Source organism: Phalacrocorax aristotelis, chromosome 2 (genome assembly GCF_949628215.1).
Source record: "Phalacrocorax aristotelis chromosome 2, bGulAri2.1, whole genome shotgun sequence".
Classification (NCBI taxonomy): Eukaryota; Metazoa; Chordata; class Aves; order Suliformes; family Phalacrocoracidae; genus Phalacrocorax; species Phalacrocorax aristotelis.
The window spans coordinates 168,222,571-168,249,059 of NC_134277.1; the positions used below are offsets into that span (position 1 = coordinate 168,222,571).

General features: G+C 55.1%; 2 protein-coding genes across 6 annotated transcripts in view; one reads left to right on the plus strand and one right to left on the minus strand.

The window, feature by feature from the left end:
- Positions 1-3,097: 3,097 nt before the first annotated feature.
- LOC142053847 (uncharacterized) lies at positions 3,098-8,085 on the minus strand. 5 transcript variants are annotated; one of them, XR_012659343.1, is made up of 5 exons: positions 7,968-8,085; positions 7,656-7,851; positions 6,718-7,557; positions 5,385-6,028; positions 3,098-3,569 (listed from the first exon to the last, which is right to left on the minus strand). XR_012659343.1 is itself a non-coding variant. In XM_075086035.1 (5 exons), exons 2-5 carry the CDS (start codon positions 7,699-7,701, stop codon positions 3,139-3,141), a joined length of 966 nt encoding a protein of 321 aa, XP_074942136.1. In that variant the 5' UTR covers positions 7,702-7,851; positions 7,968-8,085; the 3' UTR covers positions 3,098-3,138. The 5 variants fall into 5 exon arrangements, 1 of the variants encoding a protein (XP_074942136.1); XR_012659342.1 differs by having other exon boundaries at positions 6,668-7,557; XR_012659344.1 differs by having other exon boundaries at positions 5,385-5,730; positions 5,818-7,557.
- Positions 8,086-12,494: 4,409 nt separating this feature from the next.
- NRBP2 (nuclear receptor binding protein 2) overlaps positions 12,495-26,489 on the plus strand; it is a 29,862-nt gene continuing 15,867 nt past the window's right edge. The window contains exon 1 of the mRNA XM_075086095.1: positions 12,495-12,736. Coding sequence (XP_074942196.1) covers positions 12,620-12,736 — 117 coding nt within the window. The 5' untranslated portion in view covers positions 12,495-12,619. The remainder of the gene's footprint in view (positions 12,737-26,489) is intronic.

The following is a 26,489-nucleotide window of genomic DNA, read 5'->3' on the forward strand; positions in this document are numbered from 1 at the left end:
GCTGAGCACACGCACCTGCAGGAGGACAGGACCTGGGAAGACACCCTGAAATCCACCACAGTTGAGATGTCAATGGATGAGTTCCAGGGGAGGCAGGTCTCTGTGTGGGACCTGCTCTTCTCCGACTACATCCCTGAGGAGAAACGGGAGGAGCTTCTGGAGCTGTACCGTGCAGGGACACTCACCATTCAGGAACTGGTCAGCACTACCAGCAGCATTGCAACAGACAGCAAAGAAAGGCATCTTGCAACCCTTACCCCGCAGACAGTGGACCTCCTACGGTCTGAGGGCTCCTACATTACTTTTGGCCCATTCCAGGAGCAGAGGGTGTCAGTGTGGGAGCTTCTCTCCACCAAGCAAGTCTCTGAGTACAAACGAGAGGCCCATCTCGACACTTACGGCACAGGAGGGCTGACTGTGAACAAGATCACCATCACCACCACTGTCATCACAGGCCCACAGCGTAAGAAGAGACACCACCAGGACCACTAGCACCACCCACCCCAGAAGAGGAGCGAGCCGTGCTTCCTGGGGCAGGCATGGCCCGGGCACCTGTGGGAGTTTGCTTTCCACATAACTCAATTATGGGCAGGCAAGAGTGGTGACAAACCTGTGTGCAGAGCAGGGTGGGTGCCTGGTTAAACTCCTTGCTGTCTCAACTGCTACTTTGCTGAGATTTCTTTTGCCCACAGAGCTTTCCTGGAGGGGTTCTGGGGAGGGTCCAGGGAGGTTTGTGACTGCAGCTTTCTGCCGTGCACACACAGGCACTGACAAAGAAGAGGGAAATGCAGGGCAGGACCCAAGCCAGATGGGTTGGAGACTGCCACAAATGGGAGCAGGCAGAAACTGTAGTGTGGGAGCTGTGGGCCGCACAACCGGCAGCCCCAGAGTTGCCGCAGAGGGACAGACACCTCTGCTCAGGATAGCTGGGACCCTGGCCCTGCTGAACAGCAAGCAGCAGAGGCAGCACGTGTGGCTGTGGTCGCCCATGACCTGTCCTTCGTCTCTGCTGCTGCAGCCTGGGGTCGTTGGGGTCTGTTGGACTGCCTGAGCTTGCTGCATGTGAGCAGTGGGGGTAGAGGGGTGCCAGGGCTCTGATGCCTGCGATGGTGAGAGCCTGCTGGATGCACTCACAGGAGCAGCAGTGCTTCTGTGGGGTGAGAGGACACTGCACGCAGGGCAGGACTGCTCCCACAAGTGCCAGGGAAACCCCAAGTCCCTGTGCCCATGAAGGTGACTGCCCATCATGGAGGGAGAAGCACCCACAGGAGCACCCCCGTGCTGCTCAGTGCAGTGGGGGGGGCTCAACATGGCTCCCTGCCCCATACCCCCGCACACATGCACAGAGCCATGTGCACAGGCGTGTGCACCAGAGCTGTGCATGCGTGTGCTGCGGAGCCATGTTCTGTGGCCATGCATGTGTGCCACACAGGTGTGTGCTGCAGAGCTGTGCACACACTGTGCCACTTACTAGCTGCCCCCAGTCCAGGTCCCAAGGTGGAGACCCCCAGCATGGCCCCCCGCAGCTCAGATACCCCCAGTCCGGGCCTCCCTGACAGCCCCCCAGCCCGCCCAGACACCCCAGCTGGGGCCCCTCAGGATGGGTCCCCCTCGCCTGGGCCCCCCCCAGCCCAAGGCACCCCAAGACCCAGCAGGGTCCCACAGAGTCCCCCACATCATGGGGCCTTTGGGGCCCCCATAGTCCAAGGTGCCCAGCTCCAGCCCTGACCAGGGCACCCAGGCCTGGCCTTGGCCTGCCAGTCCAGGCGGTCTCACCAAACCACCCAGCAGGTCCCCGTAGTCCCCATAGCACCCCTGCCCATGGGCTTGGTGTTGGGCATGGCATGGCCTCCCTGCTGTGCACCCCAAGGCCAGTCAGGGCTCCCCAAACCCGCTGCCATTCACAGAGGTCCATGGCACTGGGGCCAAGGGGCTCCATGGGGCTCTGGTACACACAGGGATGTGTGCCGCAGCCCTGCCAGCCCTAACTGGAGATGGGGAGCAGCACCCCACAGCACTGCAGGGCGCCGCTCTGCGCTGGAGCTCACACACCACACGATGCCACTGCCTCCACCCACAAGGGGACAGGGAGGATGCAAGCCAGTCCTTTAGCCAGGGACAGACTTCCCAGGGACCAGCCCCACCGCCAGGTCACGCTGCCCCAGGGGATGGTGGCACGTTTCTGGGGCCTGCTCAGATCCTGAGAGCTGCAAGGGCTGCAGCCTCCGCCAGAGCTGCGGGCAGATTCATCCATCCTTCTGGGCATGCTGCCCATGGTGCAGCTGGCACCTGGCCAAAGCCACGGTGAGTATCACCCACAGGGAGAGGCTAAGGGGGGAGCCTGGATGTGCCCACCACAGCTGTGGGTGCCTCTGGAGAGCGTTCCACAGGCACAGAGCTCTGGAGCCATGAGAGAGCACCAGGAGAGCCAAGCACACGGGCTGTCCCATGGTGGCTGAATGGTCTCATCCCAGCCACCCTCATGTTACACAGGTGGACAGCCGTAGGAGCCCTGTGTCCATACAGAACCCGTGGCCCTGGGGCACGGCCTGCGGCAGGGGCACCCATCCCCGCTGGGAGGCATAGGAAGGTGCTGGCAGAGGTTCTCATGAGACATGACGCTTCAGTCCCAGGGGCAGCAGAGCCACTCTATCAGTGGAAGCTTACTAACAAAAAGGGGCATGCAGCAGCACAGGGACTTCATGGACTTACCCACTCTGCTCTGCAGAGGGAATGGAGTTGCTAGAAATTACTAGGAAGGGAGCAGAGAACAGAACATCATCTCTTGAGGTGTTCATTGTCCCATCCCACTGTCCCATCTTGCCAGGACTCAGAGAAGCCTCAGAATGACAAAACATAGGGAAGGAAAGAGGAAGGCCTGAGCAGACTGCACAGATGGAGAGGTGACCAAGCTGATGGCATAGGAGTTGGCAGTGGGGAGATGTGTTCACTGCCTTTCCCAAATCAAGGATTAAGTTTCTTGCAGAATACAGCATGAGGCTAGTTCAGGTCAAAGGAAGTAATTCTGGGTAGCTGAGCTGAGGAACTCCTTGCTGCAGGATGCTCTGGGTGCTAAAAGTTTCTATGGATTCAAAAAGCATTTGGAGTAAGCTTTAGAGGAAAATCCATCAAAGACTACTAAATAACAAGAGAGATGGTTGTTTCAGTAGCTCGCAGGTATGCAAACCCCTGGCACTTGTGAGGACGTACCAAGAGGTGCTGGTATACCCCTGCTTTGTTCTCACACTGCTTCCTGCACATTGCTGGTGGCTGGTGCCAGGCCACAGAGATGGACAGGCCATGCAGGTGCAGCCCCTCTCTGTGTTGTTGCTTCTTGCAGGGAATTGGCACCAGCTTGTGCCCCTGGCTCTGAGGTGGGCCGAGGGGCCTGGATTGTGTAGGCAAGTGGAGTGGACAGGAGGACTCGAGCAGCCAGGGTGGTGAGGCTTCTGAAAGGAGTCGGTGCCAGCTCCAGCCTGCCCGGGGATCTGAGGTTGGGAGGGTTCCAGATGGCTCCCCAGGACTCAGATTGCACTCCCACAGGAAGCGCTGAATTTCCAAAAAAGAAGCTGAAAGAAAACAGGACATTGTGTAAGGGAAAAGCTGCATACATTTGCATAGTTATAAGCTGGTTGCATAACTGAATACATCTGAATAGTATCTGAATACTCTTTGGAGCATGGAGGCAATAGGGAAAAAGAAAGGGTCAGGCAGTCTGTGTGTCTGCTGCCCAGTCCCTGCGGGAACATCGCACCACAGTGGATGTGCTGGGTAACTTCCCCATTTCACGGGAGAAGACTGGGGTTGAGAGCAAAAGCCCCAGGACCTGACCTGCTGGAAAAGGAACGGGAAACCAGCAAAGCCATCGCTGTGCCCACAGGCCAGGCAAAGCCACAGTTGTAAGTGGGGAAGCAGGTAAAGTGCCCACAGGACAGCAGCTTTACCTGCTGAGTGTGGTGCTCCCCACCCAAGGGGGCCATAGACCTCCATGACAGTGCCCTCAATTGTGGGACAGAGCCACCCAGGCCCATTACCCCAGCGGGAGCACGTTGGCCCACCTGAGCAAAGCAAACATGGCTGGCAGGGCGCTCCTGCGTCAGCATGCCTGCTCCCTGCTGGGCAGCAGCTTCCCACAGAAATCTTTCTGCAAAATGGGCAGGCTCCCTATACCTCTGCTCTGGGAGCTCGTTCCAATCTTCCACCTCCCGCAGCTAGAAATGGCCTCCTCGTTTTCAGCCAGCTCAGACCAATTTCCTCTTATACAAACCCATTCATCTCTTTAAGCAGTTCTCCTCCTGCTCCAGTGTTTTTCACTGATAAAGCTACCCTGGGCAATCTTATCACCCCTCAACATCTGTTTTGACAAGCTATCAAGCTGGGCTGCCGTCATCTCCTCTCTGCATTCCTTCAGTCATCTCAGTTGCTCTTCTCTGCACCTTTTCTACAATGAATCCATGTTTTTTAGCATGGCTGGTGCATGGTCTGTAAATAATGCTCTGTATGACATCACTGTCACTGTCTGACTCCCCTGGAAACATCCCATTAGAGTTAAGAATGCACCTTGACTTCGTGGCTGCATTACACGACAGCCTACATTCAACCTGAGGTTGCTGAACCCATGCAGGCCTTTCCGTCTTTAATCACTTCCAAATCAATGGCCTAATTTATGGCATAAATGTTTGTTCAGTGACTCCAGGGCATGACTTTGCATTTTGTACCATTCAATGTCCTCCCATGACTATTAGTTCAGCCTTCAATGTCACCCACTGCCTGGGAATGCTACTCCAGCCCTCTGCTCTACCATTTCACTACCTCACCTGTTAGCTAACCTCACTGACTTGCACCTGATATTTTATAACAAAGTCATTGATAAAAATATTAATTTGGCTCTTAGAGGATATATTCTCACTTATAATATCCCTTTCAGCACAATCCAATCTCCTAGTGGCAGACAGGGCATGGGATGTGTCTACCTGTATGCAGCAGCAAGGCCTTGCTGCAGTTGTGATCTGCTGTTGTGCACAATTGTCCTGGTTTTGTCTTAGCAGCACAAAGAGGGGGCTTTAGCAACAGACCTCTAGGGTGCCTCCACTAACTTTTTTCCCCAAACCCCAAAGATGACAGCTAACATCATCTTCATGCTCAGCTGAATGTCTGTTAGTTTCTCCTAATGCAAGCTTTTAACCCAAAGAGAAAAAAAACCCAAAATATATTCTTATGATGAAAGTCTTGCTTAATTTTCCACTTAACTGGTTCTACTTCTTTTTCTCAATAAAAGGTCGAAAAGGTGTTTAAAGGCTGTTGGAACAGGGAACTCCTCAGCTATAATGTGATAGCCCAAGCCACACTTAACTCCTTACTGCTGTATCAGCAGAGTTATTTACCTCCAAGCCCGGTGGGCTCCAGCCGCCAGGCTGCAGCAGGCACCCTTCCTCCTCGCCCCGTGCAGGCTGCGGGGCTGCACATGGGCAGGGTGGGGACAGATTCAAGCGGGCTGCAGGGCCCCCGCAGCTGAAGCATTTCATTGCACTGTCCGCATTGCCCGCACACCTCGCTGTGCAGCCACTGGAACTGCCTGCCCCGGTGCACCTGCATCTGCCAGCGTCCTCCGGGGCCAGCATCTGAGAGCAGGGGGCTTCTGAAGAGCCTGGAGCTGGCCAGCTCTGCCCAGGGACACGGGGCTCCTTCAGGAGGTTCTGGGGAGGCCGCGTGTCCCAGGGAGCAGCAGGGCTGCAGAGGGAGGCAAAGTGAGGAGGGACGTAAAGAAACCAGCTGAGATTTACAAAAGGAAACCATGGCCTGAAGAGCAGGAAATACCCTGGCAGCCAAACACAGGAGGCCGGGACATGGAAACACTGGGGTTGGGGGCCACCTCAGACACGCACAGCACAGGGCGTGCTGCTGCGCTGAACATGCTGTCCTCTGCTGAGAGCACTACTTTGCAGAAGAGGCCTGGAGTCAGGAAACCGATGCAGTCCCTGCCAGGGCTGCAGAGCGGCTCTGAGCCCTTCCAGCTGCCTGCAGGAGCCTGCCAAGAAAGGGAGAGCAGGCAGTGAGGTCTTACATAAACCAGGCACCCTTTGTGCATGACCAGCTACAAGCAACGAACAAAATAAAATCAGCCTTCTCTGGTGGGCGTACCAGTCAGAGCAGCAGCCTCACCCACGCTGGCAGCTGGCTCTTGCAGGGCAGTTACTGATAGTGCTCCCAGGACTTTGACACCCACCTCCTCCTGCCATCCCTGCCTTTGACCCTGCCCTTGACCCCTTCACCCCTCGCTGCCCCTCCGTGCCACAGCTGTGGGCTCCCCCCCTCCAGCCCTCTGGTCTGGCAGGGACACCTTCCTCTCTCCCGGTGACACCCCTCTGCCTCTGACCAGCTCCTCCATCACCCAGAGCCTGCCCCGTAGCCCACGGCCGTGCTCTCACATCTGCAGGTGGTCACACAGCCACTGCCCCCGTTCACTGCAGGCAGCCTCTCCTTCTGCTTTGCCCCATACATCAGCCTGGCTGCTGCCCCCTGCGCCCCCCTGCTCCCTCGCCAGCGGACGAGCCTTCCCAAGCATTTCAAACCATCCCATTTTTAGCACTGAGCTTTACCAGTTACAGCAAATGCCCTCATCCCAACACACACCCACACACCACCCTGTTCCCGTGGTCAGCTTCACCTCTGTTTATGCGGTGCACTGTTACACATGCTGGCTTTCATTCCACTTACGGAAGAGCTGGATACGTGTTTCCTGCGTTTTGTGGGAGCTGCCAGTGGGAACACAGGCAGAGCTCAAGTGAGCAGCCCTTATTACAAAAGACTGCAGCCCCTCACCAAGCTCTCTGGCCTGGCCTTTGCCCTGAGATGTTTGCAGAAATACGCGCTATCCCAGGGGTGACAGTGGAGATACTTTCAGCAGTAATAGCTGTAACAAGTAGTTTCAGGAAACTGCTCTGCTTTATTCCCAGGAGAGCTCTGATCCTGCAGCATTAAATGCATGCTGGCCTGCCCTCCTGTGAATTCACACATCTGAATTACATGCTGTCACCAGCAGGTTACACATTCATGTAGGTCGTGTTTGTGAAGGACGTATGTGGGGAGCTGCAGAACACAGGCGGTCAGAGCCTGGTGTATTAACACAGTAAACACACATTTGCCCCACAGAAACCACTAACGAATGTGCTAAAAGAAGACAAAGCATCAGGGAAGATGTTTGTTGGCTTCGCAGTCTGTCTGGCACCTAGACTGAACCTTAAACCGTAACAAAGTGCAAGTTGTGCAAAAACATGTGACGTCATTACATCCCAGCCCTATCCATCAAATGTGGATAAAAATAGACAGCAAGGCAAGAGGGGCCTCCTAGCAGGGAGGGGAAGAAGGGAGGCAGGGAGCTTCAGCCCAGACCTCGGTATCAAACAGCATCGCCCTGCAGGAGCCAGCGTTCCCCTGGCCCTGGGGCAGGCTCGCTGGGCAGCACAATGGGGGAGCCCTGCTCCTGCAGGGAGGGATTGTCCCAGTGGCACGGCATCACCTGGGCTTTCCTGCAGAATCCAGAGCCTGCAGAGCATTCTGGAAAGGAATAAAAGCAAACTAACCCTGAAAGGGGTTCAAAAATCCCCTCAGACTCCAACAATTTGAAGTCGGAGCACACTCAAAATGTTACATACCTGGGACCCACATTAAATAAAAGGAGGAGCTCCTGGCTAGCTGCATGCCACTGCAAGACTAACCCCTCAGGACTGCCACGCTGTAAAGCAGCTTTCCGATCCTCTGCATTCTTCCAGCCATACCGTGGCTAAGAGCATGGCGGTGCAGTTTCAAGCCACAGTCCCTGAGGTAGCAGTGCCAGGTCACCTGGTGAAACTGGATGAGACCAGAAAGGAGCCCCAGTTCCACACCTCCCAGTGTCCCTTTGCCCAGGGACTGCTGAGCAGAACTGGTCCATTCGACCCTGCAGACAGTGGAAAAGGAGAACTCACCCCGAGCAGCAAATCCTTCCTGCCTCGCCTCCTGCATGCAGGAATCCTGAATGGAAACCAAAGCCTGTACCTTTAGACCCGTTACCTCACTGCCTGCAATCCCTAACCTCCTTAGCCAAGAGCCCCAGCCCAAATGGAGGCACTCCAGAGGTGCTCCTTTGCTCGGGAGAACCAGAGAGGAGTTCAAGGAAAGAGGGGTTAAAGCCAGCAGCAAGCCACGAGCTGTCCTGCCAGCGGCACTCCCTCCGTGGCGCTGTGCTGCAGGATTCGTGCAGACCTTCTCCAGGGTCCACGACTGCAAACGGGTGGTAGGACGACGTGAGACAAAGCAGAGGACCATCGAGAGAGGCCTGGCAGATGGGCAGGACAAAGACTGTGGCAAAAGCAGCATGCCACACACCAGGGGATCCCCAATGGAAACTGCCACTTAGGGGCTGGTGAAGGAAATGGCAGCCAGCTCTTGGGCACGGGAAGGGCAGGATTATGCTGCAGAGCACCTGGGCAGGCAGAGGCCTGAGCTCCAAATGCATGCACAGAACAGAGCCCTGACTGGCCTGGTGGAGATGAGGGCCTCTGCGTTACACTTCGACAGCATCCCATGGGCAGTGCTGGGCAGCAGAAACCCAGGTCTGGGCCCCTGCTTTACCACAGACCTGTTTGTCTGAGCCCGAGCGGGACAGCAGAGCTCTGTTCGCAGTGCAGAGAAGAAGAATTACAGGAACAAGCCTGCTGTTGCCTGGGCACAGGCAGGCTGTGAGGTGCAGCAGCCTGTCGTGTTGAATCTCCCCACGACAGCTGCCTTGGGGAAGGGGTCCGAGCACAATGCAGGGTGTCTGCCCTGCCCTGCCCACCGGTAGGACTTCAGAGCTCAACAGCTAACAGCTTGAACCCTGGAGCACAGCTGAGGGCAGACAGCTGTTTCAGCAGGTCACGTTCAGTACAAAAGCGTGGAGGCCACCAGGATGGACCAGGTTTCTCCTGCTTGTGGGTTATGTGACAGTCAGGACAACCAGAAAATGAAAGACCATATGGCTTATGCCTGAAAATGAACATGCATGACAAATATGGTCTACTATGTATTATCCAGTAAAGAAAAAGGAAGTCATAGAAGGAAGATAGATTCTAATAGGACAAGAGGAAATGGCCTCAGGTTGCACCAGAGAGGGTTTAGATGGGATATTAGGAAAAATTTCTTCACCGAAAGGGTTGTCAAGGATTGGAATTGGCTGACAAGGGAAGTGGTGGAGTCACCATCCCTGCAGGTATTTAAAAGACATGTAGATGTGATGTTTAGGGACATGGTTTAGTGGTGGGCTTGCCAGTGTTAGGTTTACAGTTGGACTTGATGATCTTAAGGGTCTTTTCCAACCTAAATGATTCTATGCGGACAAGGCACTCAGGATGAGGGGTTGAGGAAAGAGGTAGTGGGATATAGAGGCATTGTCTGGATGGGGATGAGGGGGCAGTGATGATACAGAGGACGATTACTGCTGTGGGAACACCCACTGATCCTGCATCACTTCTGCCTCCTGTCATTCCTGTACGGGGTCCAAAGAAGTCAAGAGTATCACACGCTGAAAATTCTGCACTCAAAGTGACGGAGTTCGAACGGAGAGATCTAGGACCTTGCCAATGTATGCTGCTGGATGTAATTTATATACCTCAAAGGGCTTAAAGATTTTTGTATGAGCTGCCTATGCACAGAGCGTGGCCGGCCCAGGAACACAGAAACATCCAGCTAAGGACATGTCCAGCACATGTGAAATGAAAACAGCAGGGGTCCACAAAGAACAGGTGAAGACCAAAAGCGTTTCCTCCCCAGAAAGCACAGAGCGGGAGGCAGCATGACAGCAACTCCTTTGGGTCAGATTTAAGCCCTGCATATCCCCGCATCCTATTTTTGCAAGTTGCTAATAGTGGATCCCAAGAGGAAGAGCACAGGAACCAGAGCAGGGACTGAGCAATATGTCATCTGTTGCAGACTCACAGCTTCTGACAATCCACAGCTTAGAGCCCTCTTGAGCCAGAGGCTACATCTGCGTCTCTGTGTTTAATAGCCCTCAATCAATTTTTCTCCCACAAATTTGCCTAATGGCTTTTAGAATCCTTTTCTACTTTGGCCACTGTAAACACCCTATGGCAATGAGTTCCACAATGTGTAACCCACAAACATTTTACCCCAAGAAACACTCAGTAAAAAATTACTCCCATTCATGCAATTTACAGCTCTTGCCTAGCCTTTTCATTGGGCACCCCAACTACCGTGTTGTGTGAAATGGTGAATAACCATTCCTACATGCTCTCTCCATGGTGTTCATGATCTACATATCTCTGGCTTGGCTGTCGCGCGTCAAGCTGAGTTGCTACCTTCATGTAAAAACTTGTCCACACTTTTGATTCCGCTTATGGTGTCACAAGAGTCGCTGCAGCTCTTCACAGCCAGCTTTAGCACTGACCGTCCTGAATAGTTTGGTGTCATCAGCAAACTCTGCCAACTCATTGTTCATCCCTTTTCTGGATTCTTTGTGAACGTGTTGAAAAGCAGTGCCTGGTACTAAGCCTGCCTTAGGTACCACAGTACATTCTCTGGCCATTTAACATTTGCATTACTCCAAACCTCTTGGGCAAATATCTCGGCCTGGCAATTTGTCACCATTCATATCCATATTGATTTGTTATATAATCTGTTCTTTTGTCACCTCATTTGGAGACAATTCCTCTGAGTGTCCTGTAAATAATGTCTTCCTACAGAGTAAATGCTACAGCAGAGAACAAACTTTGCTTTTCTACTGTAGTCCTGTCTCTCCAGTGACCCCATTTAGACCTCATCATCCTTGGGCTCTACGTGTCTTCTGCTCTGGTTCTTGCCTACAGTGTTTCTGAGTGCTGCTTTTTACCTTTTGGCCAGTTATTTGTCAAAATCTTTTGTTGTGTACATTTGGCCCATCTTCCTTGTTCGGACAGAGCTTTTCCTTACAGAGGATGTCTCTTAAGACTGACAGATCACCCCCAGTACAGGCTATGACCCCGTCAGGTAAAGCTAAACTGGCAGACAATTGGCAGAGCTGCAACTGGGAACCAGAGCCTGCAGAAGGTGGGAGGCTGTAACAGGAGTGCCACAGGGGCTTGTGGAGACGCATGCAGATAGGAAAAGTGCTTGGGGTATCTGTGTGTTTTATATTTGGTTCCAACCTTTTTGTTCCTGTTCTTTGTACTTATTCTGAGCTGAACTTTTGCCTTCCACTTTGATAAGAACCAGTGGCTTATTTTCCTACAAGTCCTGTCTGGTAGGTGCAGGACAAGGTCACCATGGGAGCTTGCGGCACCTGGCTCACAGATCGGTAGGAGGATGGTGTAACGGGTGCATGCGCCTGGGGGTGACCGTGGCCCGGGATGTGCTTTCGCAGTCTGGGAGGTGGTGGCAGGTGCTGCAAGGGTCAGCATGGGGCTCACGCTGACAGCCAACAGCCTTCCAGCAGCGGTTTACCCAGGTGGGCTCAGACAAGGGCATGCCACCGGGAGCCAGCAGCAGCAGCTCAGGCCCTGTCAGAGTGCCCCCAGCAGTCCCACAGGGCTGTAGCTGGTGGCGGTGCACCAGAGTAACTGGTGCCACTGTCAGAGCAGCCAGGCAGGACCTGGTGGTGGCCCACACAAGCAGGTTCATTTATACTGGGTTTCAGGGAATGCGATTTTGTGTACAATACCTGGTGTGCACCGTCTGTGCCTCCCCGTCCAATAGCCACCCTCACCGCGGTCCCTCTCGGTTAACCACACTGGCTAAAAGGAGTAATGGTCTGGAGGGAGGGAACGTCTCCCAAAACAGTGAGCAGGCACCCGTGCTTTTATGGAAGCAGGGTGGACCAAATAAAGAACATGCTAAAAGAGGCTGGAGATGGCCAGAAAGAGAAGGAAAACATGAATCAAGCCAGGTACTTTTCAGAGAAATTAAAACATCTGTAAGACTTCTTGCTTGGAGCTGGTGAAGCAGTTTCTGGGTGCACTGTGCCCGGGGGGGCAGGGGAGCCCAGCTCCCGCCTGGGGTGCAGCCCCGGCACCCGGAGCAGCGTCTGTTGGGGGAACATGGCGAGGCGGCCGTGTGTTCAGACACTACCGGAGTAAAGGGAAGGGCTGCCGCGAGCGGGGGAACCGCGGAGGCCCCGCCGAGAGGCGACTGGAAGGGCAGCAGCTGCCTGGAGGGAGGCTGGGGGGAAGGAGAGGGCCAGCCGCGGGGGGCCGGCGTGGGACCGGCGCTGGGACGGGTGGGCCAGCCCAGGAACCGGGGCTCCGAGGCGCGTGGGACAAGCCCCGGGACCTCCCGGGAGGGGTGCGGATGCTCGGCGCAGGGCCCCGAGGGAACCGGGGCTGCGGGGGCGCCGGCCGGCCCCGACGGCGGGTGCGGGGCGGCGGGGAGCAGAGGCGGTTACGGCAGAGCGGGGTGTCCCGGCCGCGCACCCCCGGGACGGGGGTGTGCAGGGCCCCTCCCGGCGGGGCGGGGCGGGCCGTGCGCGGCCGCACGTCCGGAGCGGGGCGGGCCGAGCCCGGGCCGGCCCCGCGCGGCGCTGTCACCCGCGGCGCGGCTCGGCTCGGCTCGGGGAGGCTCGGCCCGGAGAGGCGCGGCTCAGCTCGGCGCGGCAGGGCTGCTGGGCGCGGGGATGGCGGTGCCGGAGCCGGACGCGCGGCTGGCGCAGGAGAAGGAGGAGGAGAGCGAGGAGGAGAGCGAGATCCTGGAGGAGAGCCCCTGCGGGCGCTGGCAGAAGCGCCGCGAGCAGGTGGGCGCGGGGCGCTGCGGGGCCGACTCTGCTGCCGCCGCCGCGGCCGGGCCCTGCGGGGCCACGGGCTGTGCAAGGCACCGAGCGCTGCCCCTGGCCCGCCGCCGCCCCGCGGGAGCCCACCGGGGCCGGGCGGCGCCGCCAGACCGTGTCCCGCGGGCCGGGGCCGGGGCCGGGGCGGCCGCATCCCCCAGGCACGGGCAGCCCTACCCGAGACCCGGCCGGCTCCCGCAGGTGCCTGGGAGGGCACGGGTGATGCCCGCGGACGGAGGTCGATGCGGAGAGCTGCCCCGGAGGCGCGGGGAGCCCCGGTGCGGGGAGCCGGGCTGGCCGTGTCCCGGTGCGGGGAGCCCCGGTGCGGGGAGCCGGGCTGGCCGTGCCCCGGTGCAGGGTGCCGTGGTGAGGGGAGCCGGGCTGGCCGTGTCCCGGTGCGGGGTGCCCCGGTGCGGGGAGCCGGGCTGGCCGTGTCCCGGTGCGGGGAGCCCCGGTGCGGGGAGCCCCGGTGCGGGGAGCCCCGGTGCGGGGAGCCGTGCCGGCCGTGTCCCGGTGCGGAGAGCCCCGGTGCGGGGAGCCCCGGTGCGGGGAGCAGGGCTGGCCATGCCCCAGTGCGGGGTGCCGTGTTGCGGGGAGCCGTGCTGGCCGTGTACCGGTGTGGACACCCCCGGTGCGGGGAGCCACGCTGTGCCCCGAGGGAGCGGGGCAGTCCCAGGCGTGCAGCCCGCCGCGGAGGGCACCGATTCCCGAGGGACTAGCCGTGCTGGGCCGCCCGCCCGCGGGCCCTGTCGGAAGGAGAACGGGCGCTGTCGGAGCCCGCGCTGAGCCCGGTCCTGGAGGCTTTTGCTGGGCTCGGTCTTTGAGCTGTGTCTGGTAGCAGCGGCGCGGTGGCAGCTCGGTAACCACACGTCACTGGCCGGGCAGCTCCTGCGGGAATGAGGAGTTGCCGGGTAAGTCGCGGGGCAGGGCGGTGGTGGGTGCTGGCCCCAGGTACCGCTGCCTCCAGGGCTGGAGAACTCGGTTCCACCTCTCCAGACCAGGGGTTTGGACCATTTCAGCTTATCTTCTAGCACAGGGGCTCAGCACAGCACCTCCTGCAGCGTGTCCACCAGGGGCTTGCGGTGCTTCCATCATCACCCCCTGCCCTCTCTCTCCCAGACACGTTCCCCCATACCAGTGTAATGACCGTCTCTCCTGAAAGTGGAGCCTGAGTCTCCCTGCCTCTGTCAGGGCACCCAGGAACAGGGACCAAAGTCCTTGGGTGAATCCTGACCCCAGGCAGGGGTGGGACAGGACTGAGAGACAGACATCACAGGCACTGTCAGCTTCTGAAGCATAAAAGGGCCTATCCAAGGCCAATCCTGTTCTTTATCTTCCCACCATCGCCTGTTAACGACCTGTCAGTAGTCCCTAGTGCTCCAGTCTGGCTGCAGGCTGCCCATGTTTTTAGGCTGTTTTCTCATTCTGGGCTTTGCTGAGATCTTGATAACAAGCTAATGTCGGTGCCATCAGCCCCTGCCTTTCTTGTGTCCCTCTGTGCTGTCTGGTTCTTCCACATGCACACATCACCCTTCCATCTCTTTCCTACCTCCTCACCACCTTTGCTGACACCTTTCTCTACATCAGGGCCTTGCAGCAGGGTGTACATGCCGCATGGCTGGTGCCTCAGCCTCGTCCCACGGTGCACATGCCACATGGTGCCAGGACCTGACACCATGTTTTAATCCCATGGCTCCTTTCCTATGCTTGGCCTCGCTGTCCTGGAGTATCAGATCCCACCTGTGTGGCACATCCGAGGTGCTGGAGCCAGCTGTATCTTTGTCTTGTGTTGTTTCATTTATCTTTTTTTGGGAGGGATGGGCTTTGCTGGTGCCTATTGCTATCCGTCCCTCTGTCTGTGCCCTGCATCTGGCCAAGCTTCAGCTGCTGGTTCAGGCATTGCAGGGTGCCCTCCGTGCCACAGGTGAGGCGTGGGGTAACGGTACAGGCGCAGCTGACAGACCTCTGCCTCTCCTGTGGTTCCTCTGCCAGGGTGGCTCTGCGGGACAGCTGAAGAGGTGAGGAAAGCTGCACAGAAACTAGTTTTTTAGCTGAGAATACCTAGATGCTCCTGTAATTAGATCGACAGGCTTAAAATGACCTCCACTGTATGTTGGAAACAAGCACTGGGGAGGAAACATTTGGTGTAGGTACTGGATAAGGCCCTGTAGTTTAATTGCGTCTGACCTGTAGTTGCATTATGTTTTGTCACACAGTTCTTGGTGTCTTTTCACACAGATTTAATCTGTGACCCACCAAAACAGCCTGAAACCCCTAGTCGTCCTTCAGAAATAAATTACTTGGAGGTCATTTCTCATTTGAACAATCTCAGTCTATTTTGACCTAACGGTGACATTTAATTATGTGTATTTTAACATTTAATTTTGACAAGGGAGCTTTCTGGAGTGGTGTTGCAGTGTCTGGAACTGGCCCCTGGAGGTTTGTCCAGAACCTGGGCAAAGTGGAAACACATGTGGAGTGCAGCCCCATCGGTGGCATTTCCACCCAGACGTGTTGGTGATCGGTCATTGTACTGTGCTATCCATCTGAAGGGAGTTTTTCTTGCTGGAGAGGTGGGAAGGGTGGACCGGCCTTTCCTGGGCGTTGCAGGACAGCAGGCAGTTGCAGGAAGACTTGGAGGGTCTCTGTGGTTGTGACACAGTCGCACATCACAGTGATGAGTTGCAGTGCTTCGATCACATCTTTGGCAACACAGGAGGCCTGCTGGCTGCTCACCAGCTCCATGGTGCTGTGCTGCAGCAGGGTTGCATGCCCTTGGGGAAGCGAGCATTCAGGTGACGGACCCGAAGGAGAGCGGCCTGTTGAGCAAGCGCCGGTTGCAGGGTCCAGGATCTGTAAAGCTGCCGTGACAAAAAGCATGTGAACTTGAACAGGGAAGTGGTAGCACTGCCTAAATTGCAAACCCAAGTGAAGGAAGTTTTGTGTAAGAGACTAGTTGGTTGCACATCCACAGATGCTTAGTTATGTACCAGGAAGAAAAGACACCGTTTGCTGTCTGTAAGCTGTGGCTATGCTGTCTTCTAACATCGATGAACAGCCATTCTGTTTAACACACATCCTGATTGCTGTAAGCACTTCAAGTATTTTTACCAATAGAGATTTTCCCTCACTATCCTGATGATTCATTATAATTATTTATTCTCCTTAATTTGCTTTTACCAGAACAGTTGAGTCCTGTGTGGGACTTAATTTGACCCTACTGTGCATCATGCTTCAGGTACAGACGCAGCAACTAAAATGTGCCATGGCCCTGGTGCCAGATCTTAATGCTGTGCTGAGTCTGGCCATGCCTACCAAAGAAGAAAACATTTCCTTCACAACTTCCTTTGCCTATTTATGGTGCATATATTCATGATGGGTATGAAGTCACAGATTTCCATGAGCCATTCAGGAAATAAAAGCACTTACAGTGTCTCTGCAACTTATGTGAAGAAAGAGTCATGTGAATCCTTCGGTGACTTCACGTTCCATGTCAGCACAACCCGTGTTCTGCCTCTTTCACGTCTCTCCCTGCTATTAGTGTGCCAGTGCAGCAAAGGAATGGTGCTGCTATAGACTTTTCCACATAGGAAGATACGTTTTTTCAGCGTTGGTTTGATGACTTCATTTACTTTTTCCACTCCACCCTGTGGAGTAAGAGTAGCAAGGAAGAAGAAATTTAGTTTACTGCTTTTAGTAAAGTTTTGCAACTTTCCTTGTCTGAATACAGTTTCCTGAATGAACCCTAGCACCTTGTTACTAAGAGTGAAATATTTTTATCCATGTTGCTCTGCTTTTGCAAAACCTTTGTCCATTTGGGAAGGGGACTGTGACCACCAGTGGATATTTGTTGACTCTGCTGTTCACAAGCACTGGCACCACCGCATTAGTCTGTAACACAGACCAGGCTCAAGCTATTATTTAAACAACCTCTCCAGCATCTCTCCCATCCATCTCTGGGTGTCCCTGCCTGTTGGTTCTGCCCATTGTGCTCCCTGCAGGAACGTCCCAGACCACGCGTGCTCTGGGTTGCTTTTGGTATTTCTTTGGTCCCTTTCCCTTCAGATGAGAGTGCGTGCTTGCTGTGGCAAAGCTCTGCTGTGGTTCACAGGACAGGATTTTAGAGCTGCTTCTCCACTTGAAACTGCCATTGCCTCTGACACGGCGTTCTGCTTCGTGGTGCTGGCAGCTGCAGCACAGCTGCTGATGCTAGAACAAGGCTGGTCGCATTTTCATTTGAAATAGTCCATTACTCCCCTTTTGGTCACCTTGTTTAGTTAAAAAGGTTAATGACTGCATGTGTAGTCATACAGAACCCTTGAACTATGAGCTTTAACTTCTAAAACCAGCAGGATGAAAGAAACGAAAAAGGGAAACAATAATAGAAAGAAAGAGAAGAAATGCTGCGGCAGAATGTAAAGAAAATAAAGTAATATTAAAAAAATCTGCAAGAGGGGGAGTTTTTGAAGTGTTGCTATAGGTTCCCACAGATCAGAAAATTAAAACAAAATACAGAAAAATAATCTAAGCATTTGAATACACTGCGGTGCAAGGGAGGGGGTCCCATTTTCTAGTTATTAATTGTGTTTGCAGTTTGCAGTGAGGATAGCTAGTTCTGTGATAGATTATTTGGAAAGCATCCAACTATTTAATATTTGCCACCAGAGTTATTTTTAAAAGCTGCTTTGTGCCAGCCTCCCAGGAGACTAGGACTTGAAGTGTGTTTTGTTGTGAAGTGCTTTTCCAGAGCAGAGGGGATCAGCTGAAGGACTTAGCTCTTTCTTTTCATGCCATCTATTTTTTTCTACCCCTTACTAGTTTTACAGCTTTTGTTTGCTGTTGTTTTGCTTTCCAGGATGAGTTTACTTGTGAACCTGCTGACCTCAGCTGATCAGACAGGTTAATATCGTAAGGCTTTGCTCTGTGCTCTGAATAGGTGGGGCATCCCATTAATAGAGGTATTAATTGAGAATATTTGTGAAAGCGGGGTGAAATTTTTTGAACTAAGGTGGCATAACTCACCGATAGATAAACTTCGCTGAAGGCAGATAGTGAAGTCTTCTCAGCATGTATTCTGTGGGTCTGGCAACAAACAAGACTTGGCATGCCAGATTTAGTGTCCTCCTCGTTACCCTTCTAGTTCATGTGGGCGATGTGCTGGGACTGTTTTGCCTTTTACTTCAGGTCCGCTTTCCCTGTGCTATTTTCTCCATTTCGTGGATCCTTTAATCCGTCACGATCCTACCTGGTCATAAAAATCTTCTGCCTTGTTTTCACTGCTGGGGAGGGAGGTGATGTCAGCCGGGTGGTAAAGGTTAGTGCAGAAACTTGTCCTTTTTCCTGCGGTAACATGCACCTTCATTCCCACTCATATGCCCCACAAGAATGCCTTTCTGTTTGCAGCTCATTGCTCCTGGGCTATTTATTGAACATATATATAATTATCATGTCCCTTTTCTGAGTAAGTATAGGTGGCCTGACCACCTCGGTAAAGACCAGTAATAACTGTCTTTGGCAGGATAGGTGACACGTTATGATTCTGAGCCCCAAGTTGTACCTACATACTGTCACCCTCTTATCTAAGCTTTTGTCACCCTTGGCTTTCCAGGGGGGGTCTGGCTACCACCTTAGATAGGTAGAAGAGAAAGGTCAGTTTATTTGCAAATCATTAAATAACACATTTACAATACATTAAAACACTAAGATCTTACCATAGCTCTTACTTGACTAATGACGATATGCATAATGTCTGCTAAAGAAAACAGTGCTCGATTCGATAAATGATGAGCTAGCTTTTGCTGTCGGGAACTGGAGAGTCCAAGTTCTTTCAACAATTCACAGTTGCCTCGGTACCATTTTCCACACGCACCTAACAAAAATCCCATAAACGTAGTGATATTGGTGTTAGTCAATTCCTACACTTGGTCTTTTAGGTGTTGGTATTTCTTAACTTTTCCCACCGCTGTGTCCGCCAAAGATGTTGATTTACTCCCGTACCTGACCGCGACGTCAACAACCAGGGCTTGGTCTCCTTTAACGAATGCCAGGTCTGGTTTATGTAATACTTGTTGTGCTCCTAAGGCACTACCTTTCTGCTCTAGCTTCTCCACCATGTCCTGAATGCTCGCAGCTCAGTAGTTCCCAGGCTGCTCCTTCTGTGCTCCCTCCAGACTAGGCACGAAAGAGAAGTATGACAATTACCAGCCTTCTCCATGTTTTGTTCCCTTCCCTATTTTTAACCAAGCTTTTTTTTCCCTTTCATTGGTTTTCTCACGCAGGCAGTTTTGTTTACAGTGGCCAGACTTTGTATGTGAGTCTCACAGGCTTGTACAACTTTTGTGTGCCTTGTCTCCGTTCTCCTTTTTCTCCAATGTACTCAGAGAACGCACACAGTCCCAGAGGCTTTTATGTTTTACTTCTGGGACAAGGGAGTGTCTCCCTGTCATGTTACAAAAGGGGATTAAAAGATGATCAAATGCTCATTGGTTGGCTCTTCCATTGGACGAGTTAGCATTTGACAGTGAACACGTGAAAGGCAATGTTTTAGCGTTCCCCCGTAGTGATCAGATACTGGTCAGCAAGGTGGTTTGTTAGCTTTCAGTGAAAGTGCATTGCTGACAGCTTGGCTGGTCAGCTTGGGTTTGCGCTGTGCCAATGCAGCGGGAGGGCAAACCCCCCTCCTGGCACAGTCAACAGGATAAGTCACCCCAAATTCCTGTTAACTGGGCTAGTTTGTACCGGTCGCTGGTCTCCTGCCTGACTCCTGAAGAGTGGCTGTTTGTTGTTTTCCAGCTGGGCTTGGATGACCAGGCAACGCAGTCCATTGCTTTCTGGATAAGCACTGCAAAGCCTGCCCGTGGGCGTCTGTGCCCCGTTCAGACTGGCGGGCACTGGGGGCCTGCAGCAGCAGGATGGGATACTGCACACAAAGCCTGTCCTTGGGGACCTCCTGCTCTCCGCCCTCACCTTCCCACCCCAATCTGTGCCCAGGTGCAGGCTGGTGGCGGGGATCCTTTCCCCTTCCTGCTGTATTCTGCAGAGCCTTCTCCAACCCCTGCTGCAAACCTGCTGGGCTGCTGGCTGCGTGTCCTGGGTTTCAGCAGCGCTGCCAGTGAATTTCCAAGGTGCAGTTTATTTAGTCAGAGAGCAAAGCTGCGTGGGTTGGGCTGGGCTCAGCTTCAGGTGACCTTCTCGGGGCTCACATCTCCTTCCCAGGGGTGTGTGGTGCCCTGGGTGTAAAGTAAACACCTCCTTGGGGTCCAGCTTCCCGCCAGGTGGTTTCCTGAGCAGCCTGTCCACAGGCCAGGCGTGCGTGCAATGGTACGTCTTCTGCCCAGGAAATAACAACACTTGTATCGCCTTCAGCGTGCAGGGTCTCTCCCGGCTCTTATCTGGGCAGTGGAAAAATGCTTTTCTGTCCCTTTTTCTCAGCAGTGGCAGGAGAACAGGGATCATAGTGTTTGTTCTGGCAGCTGCTGGGCAAGAGGGAAGGGCAACCACCATGGGTATGGAGAGAAATTAAAGCCTTCCAGCTCTCCTTCTCAAAGGCAGAAGGGACAGACGGGCGGGTGGCTGCATTTCTGAGGAGGCCTGCTCCAGATCCTGCTGGGATCCCCCTGTCTACAGGTATTAAACAATGATCTCTCTGCTGTTGCTGACAGAGGATCTCCTGGGATGGATAGGGAGAGTTCATGGAAAAGGGCTGGATGAGGTGGGTGCCCATCATGCCCTGGGATGGGGGAGCTCTGCTGATGCACATCCTGCTGTGTTGGCCATGAATCTCCCTCCCTTGGTCTCCCCTGCCTGCAGCACGGTGGGTACCCGGGTATTTTTCCTGGTTTGATTGGCTGGATGCCACTTCTGCTTTCTGCCCACAGCTCTGCACCTTCTCTCCTCCAGCATTGTCCAGGAGGGCTGCCGTTCACTGGTACCTGCCTCACTTCATGATTGTACTGATGTTAAACCGCAGCACAGCTTGCCCTCACCCACGCCATTGCCTCCCAGCTTTGTAAGCGGCACGCCACCACCCGTGCTCGGCTAGGTCTCTCAAGCTGGTCGTGTATTAGGCCTGTATCCACAGTGGTCTGAATTAGTGCTGAGAATATTCTTTTGTGAGAGGTAGGATCAAATGCTTCACTGGAATCAAAATATTTTCCATCTCATCTCATGTGTTCCCTTCACCTGCTAATTGTGTAACATAATCACACAGAGAGAACAGGTTTATCTGGCACCGCAGATCCCTTGTCCTGCTCATGCAGAGTCACAGGACATTGTGGGGTTGATCTGTTGTTTTGCTGTGGACTGCAGATAGCAGTATGGGTGGATGTCACCTAGCTAGCTCTTCTGTCAGTCTTTGGCATACCTGCCATGAGGTGAAATCTAGCCAGCAGCCCAGCCAGGCTCAAGAGCGGATTGCTCCGTAATTGCTTGGGGCTGCTGCTGGTGCCAGCCTCACCCCTGGAGACAAAGGGGCTGTTAGTGGTAGGTCTGGTGCTTGAGATGGGGCCCTGGAAGCAGGGAGCTCAGAGGCATGCTGCTCAGTCTCAGGCTCTGGGCAGAGCGCTCCCAGTTCAGGACAGCAGGATGTATTGGCTCTTCACCCAGAGAATCACACGTGCAGTGAGCCCCCCGCCCCCTGGGTGCCCACTGCCCGTGGGACCTGCTCCAGCTTCGGCTCCTCAGCGCAGCAGTGATCAGGCAGGCTCTGCCTGCCGCTGCTGTTGTCCCTGTCCCTTGGTAACTCAAAGAAGCAGCACAGGTGTCAGAGTGGGGCCTCAGCTCTCTTAGCTTTTTTTTTTCCTTTTATATGTTTTCAAAAATTTATTTCCATGTTGCAACAGTCACCCCCGCCCTGCAAGCTGTGTAGCATGGGGTGGTGGAGAGAGGAGTGCAGCCTCCATGAGGGCCAGGGAGCACGTGGTTTGGCAAAGGCAAGGGGAGCCCACCTTCAGGCAGTGGGCTGGAAAGGGGGTCCCTGCAGAGGCATAGTCCTCTGTCTCTGCTGTTTGCACACATTGCTCTGAGAGGACAGTCTCTGCTGCCTAAGGTGTGTCCCCATGCCGTAGCAGCACCTCCTTGCTGTCACCTGAACAGAAGTCCCTTGAGAAGCCCAGAGACAACCTGTGCTATCGCCCAGGCTTATGAGATACTGGAGCAGAGGGCCAGGTTGGGATTTACTTTGCAAAAGTGCTTTCCAGGCACATTGAGTTCCCTGTTCAGCCTTGTGGCCCCAGCAAATTCTGTCAGTTCCCAGCACCAAAAGGGATAACATTGCAGTGTCACGAGGAGTCAGGTAAACCGTGCACGCAATAAGCATTACCATCTTCATGTCCTGCTAGCCCTCCTCTCATTACCAGCAACCAGGGGTTTCTGCTCTGTGGCAGAGCAGTACTGGCACTGGTCACCCTGACAGAGGCACACAGGGGTTGTGACCTCCAGCATCAACATGCGTCTGCTGTCGCTGTACGACCAGGTGGGTCCTGATGCTCCTGCCAGCCTGGCACAGCAGGTCTCAGGGAGCCTGGGGAGCCCGGGGCCCTGTAATCCGGGTAACCGCTCCTCTTCTTGCTTGGCTTTCCCTTTGGCTTTGCCCTGTGTCCTCCAGATGGTGCCGTTTCTCATGTCCAGCCCTTCCATCCCCAGGCCGTCCACAGCACCCGGAGCAGTGGCTGCTGCACCAGGGATGACTCCGCAGCCCGCGGCAGGGCCATGGGTGCTCACAGGGCTGCTGCCAGCCTGCGGTGGGTGGGGAAGGGCTCCACCCTCCACGGCTGCGTGTCCCGTGTGCCACAGGCCACAGGAGCTGGGCAGCAGCTCAGGAAGCGAGCTTGTCTTGGTGCCAGTATGGATAGTGTACAGAGTGCTGGGAGCTGCCTTGTTCTCGTGCCCATGCTTGGGTCGTAGATTCCCAAAACTTCATCTTTCCCCTGGTCTCTGGCTCAGCACCAGTCTAGAAAAGCTCTGAAGAGGTTTGGTCCTCTTCCTTCCAGCCTCGGGATGCACAGAGGCTGCGGGTCAGGCTCCTGGTGTATCCTCCAGTCTGGTCAGGTGTCTCCTGGTGGCCTCTTCAATGGCCCCTCTGTGTTGGTACAGTCTTTTTCAGGATGGTTATGTGATGGTGACACCTGGGCTCAGGGTGTTTCCTTCCCCTCTCCACTGCTGCTTTGCATCTCATCCCCGCCCTGCTCCGGCACCAACAGCCCTGCGGGGGGGCAAAGGGACCTTGCAGAAATGCAGGGTGAGGGTCGCTGTCCCACTGCTCATCTCTGCAGCCTGCCTGCCTGGCACCCCCTTCCCAACCTGCCTGCCCTGCCCGTACCGTTCCTCTGGCCCTCCAGCACGTTGCCTCCGCAGTGCCTCGGGCAGCCGCCCTCCCTCCCGGCTTTCGCCCAGCCCGATGGCCCAGCCTGCGCTTGCATTTCCCCAGCAGCCCCTGCCAAGCCAGGCAGAGGGAGCTTTTTCAGCACCTTTGCCTCGTTTCTGAGCGACCTCCAGATTATCCTTCCTCTGCACAGTACGGTGCCTGATCCAAACGCGGGTTTCCAGGCAGGGTCTGCTGTGTGCTCTGCAGTGGCGCTAATGGTCCCAGGGAGCCAGGGCTGGTAACGTGACCCTGCTGCTGCTCAGCATTAATTGGGCCCAAGGGCTGAGGCTTTGCCTGCTCTGCTGCCTTGGAGACAGAGCAGTAAACTTACGCCAAACTTTGGAAATTATTTGGGTAAAGCACCTGCAGGCAGGACCTGGCCTGCCTCACAGAGGGGCTGCCAATTGGGTTGGAGCCGCGCTGGGTGCTTCTCCTGCCTCTGACAGGCAGGAGGGCAGAGGCAAGAGCGGGTGCAGGAGAAACACATCTGTGCCGGACACCGAGGATGTGAGGTGGCTGCTCTGGCATGGGACAGTGTCCAGGTCCAGTGGTCAGTCCCCATGGCTGTGCTGGGGACTGGACTGCTTCCGAAATCCAGAAGCTGTCTGCCCTGGTCCTGCTGTCATGCTGAGGTCCTGGGAGCAGGGCCACCAGCGGAGGAGGCCTCTGGGACTGCTCTGTCCTCTGTGTCCCACAGGTGGCTGGAGTGTGCTGGTCCAGATGGTGTGGAGGGATACTCTGGGGGGCAAAGGAGGGCAGCAGGATGTCCCTCTTGAGAGATGGGTCAGCAGATGCTTGTCCTGAGGACATGAGTGTGGGTGTCTGGGGAGAAGCAGGGGACTGGCAGAGTGCCCTCTCCTCCAAGTGCCATGGCCCTGCCTTTTCCCATTTCCTACAGCAACCCGAGAAACGTAGCAACCCACCTTGTCCTTATTTTCTTCTCCAAATTGGGTCTAAATGCCAGTGGCAGCAGAAATGGTTGTCCATTGCTCGCCAGACCTATGCTTTACTTATTTAACAGCTGTTCTCCCAAGGGCCCAGAACTATATCACTAAACCTTATTCTGTGGCCTGTGTCAGTCATTGTTGACGTGGAAAGCTCAAAAGGGAGCGATTTATTGTAAGAGGCAACCTGATCTTTTGTAAACCTTCACTTACTTGTCCCTAGTGATCTCACCAGGCTACCCTCAGCTCCTGCCAAGGGCTTTCTGGAAGCAGCCCGAGTGGGGAGTTTGCCCAGTCCGGCTCTGGAGTTTTGCCTGTTCCACATAGTGTCCACCATTAGCAGCACACAGAGCTGCCGGGAACCCCTGAAAGGCATGGTGTGAGATAATTGAGGTGACCTGTGGCCAGTTCCTTCTGTCCCCAGTCAACTCTGTGTGCAAGAAAGCTGTTCAGTATCACTTATATTGTCATTCAGCACAAGACTGAGCATGTTTGCATCTGCACAGAACAGGGAACGCTCATCATGTACCAGAGTCTCCCAAGTACCAACAGATCCACTGTCCAGAGCCATAAGCACCAGAATGCCACTTCGGGCTCAGAGAGCAGGTTTTTCAAAGGTGGGAGGCTGTGGCACAGGGACAACCCTGGACTTCTGCCGTGGGTCACTCTCAGACAGGCGGCTGGTCCGATTCAGCCGGCTGTTCTTATGTCGAGCTCTGAGCAAGCAGGAGGCAGCATTGCCTGCCCAGAGACGGGGGGAGGCTGGCAGGTACCTGGTTCATCCAGGCATGGGGATGGGAGGCATGGGGTGCGATGGACCTGCAGATTGGGTCCCACTGTGGGCTCAGTATCTGCACGCAGGAAAGTTGTGGCCCTGCAATGAGGCAGGTGAGGAGGTGGCATCTGAGATTTTCAGACCTGGCTGTGCCTTCAAGCCAGGCATCAGTAACCTCCATGCAGAGCTCTGTTGCTCCTGCTTGTCCTTGTGGCAACCAGAAGGCTGTTCAGGTCTGTGCTCTCCATTTGATTCCTTGTTTTCGGCCTTGTGGCCACTCACTGGTTTCAGGACAGGATTTGTCTCAAGACCATGAGCTGATTTTCCAGTGGCATGTTTGGGGAGAAGCGGAAGACCAGCTTCACAGAGTGCTCTGTGACCGGCGGACCCTCGTGGCACACCTGTACTTGCCCCCAGCTGCCTTCCCTCTTGGCACAGCCTCCACTGAGACCCGCCTCAGCCAGGCGCTGGCTGCCAGGAGCTCCTGCCGAGGCTGTTTAATCCCCCTTGGCCAAGCAGTCCCTCCTGTCGCAGCCCACCCCAGCAACATCAGCCTCTCCAGAAGGACCACGGCTCGGGGGTCGCAGCGCCTGCTGTGTAGGCATCTGGATGAGGGCTGAGCCATCTCCCCACTGCCCCCCAGCAGCAGCTCTCCCAGCAGTGCCCTTGCTGGGCGCTCCTGTGCTGGCTGTGTTTGCACTGGGAGCCCTGGGAGGCTGCTGGGACTTGCTGGGAAGGCTGTGATCAGTGAGGCCAGCTGGCCACATCGCTGGCTGCCCGCACTGGGCTTTGTGCAAAGCACGTGGGGCCTGTGAGCAGAGAGGACAAGTAACAGAGGTGCTTTGTGTGTCCACAGCAGGAACTGAGCCACAAGCTGGCCGTCTGTCCCCTGCTAATGAGCTGGGGGTGTTGCGTGCCTGCGCCTGCGCCCACAGCTGCCCCGTGCCATGGCGGGCCAAGCCCCAGCAGTGGGACACTGTGTACCGGGCCCTAGAAGCAGCAGAACAATCCCCCTTTTCATCTGGCTGCCAACATCTCTGCGCTGCCCCTGCCACATGGCAGACGGGAGCGGGCAGCGCTGCCTGTGCCCAAGCTGCTGGGGCTGGAGGAGAGAAGGGGCAGGTCGGGGACTGCAGGCCTGCTCCCGTGCAGTGATGCTTTTGCGAGGGAAGAGCAAAGGCAGCAACTGCGCAGACCCCAGTGCAGACAGCGGTTCGGGATGCAGCAGGCACCACTCCCGGGAGGCAGGACCCCCTGGTCCTGGGGTGGGGGTGTCTGTGCTGTGGAGCCCCTATCAGAACTGAGTGCCTTTTGAGTAGGTTTTACCTGGGCTGGAGCTGGGACCTGGTGGTGCTGGCCCAGAGACTGTCAACCTGGTGCTGCCCTCACGGCAGCATTGGCAGAGACCCAGCACAGGGATGAGGCTGCCACAGCCGGGTCTGTGCTGGACACAGCCTGCGGAGGTGATGTCTGCAGAGCTGCTCTCCATCGGGTCCTGGAATGCAGCTCTGTGACCTCTGGGGATGGGAACTCACCAGACAGACCCTGGCCACGGAGGGGTGCCTCAAGTCTCCTTGGGATGTTAAAAAAGATATTTTATGGCTTTGGTTTGTCTGGACCTTCTAATTTGCCCTGTCC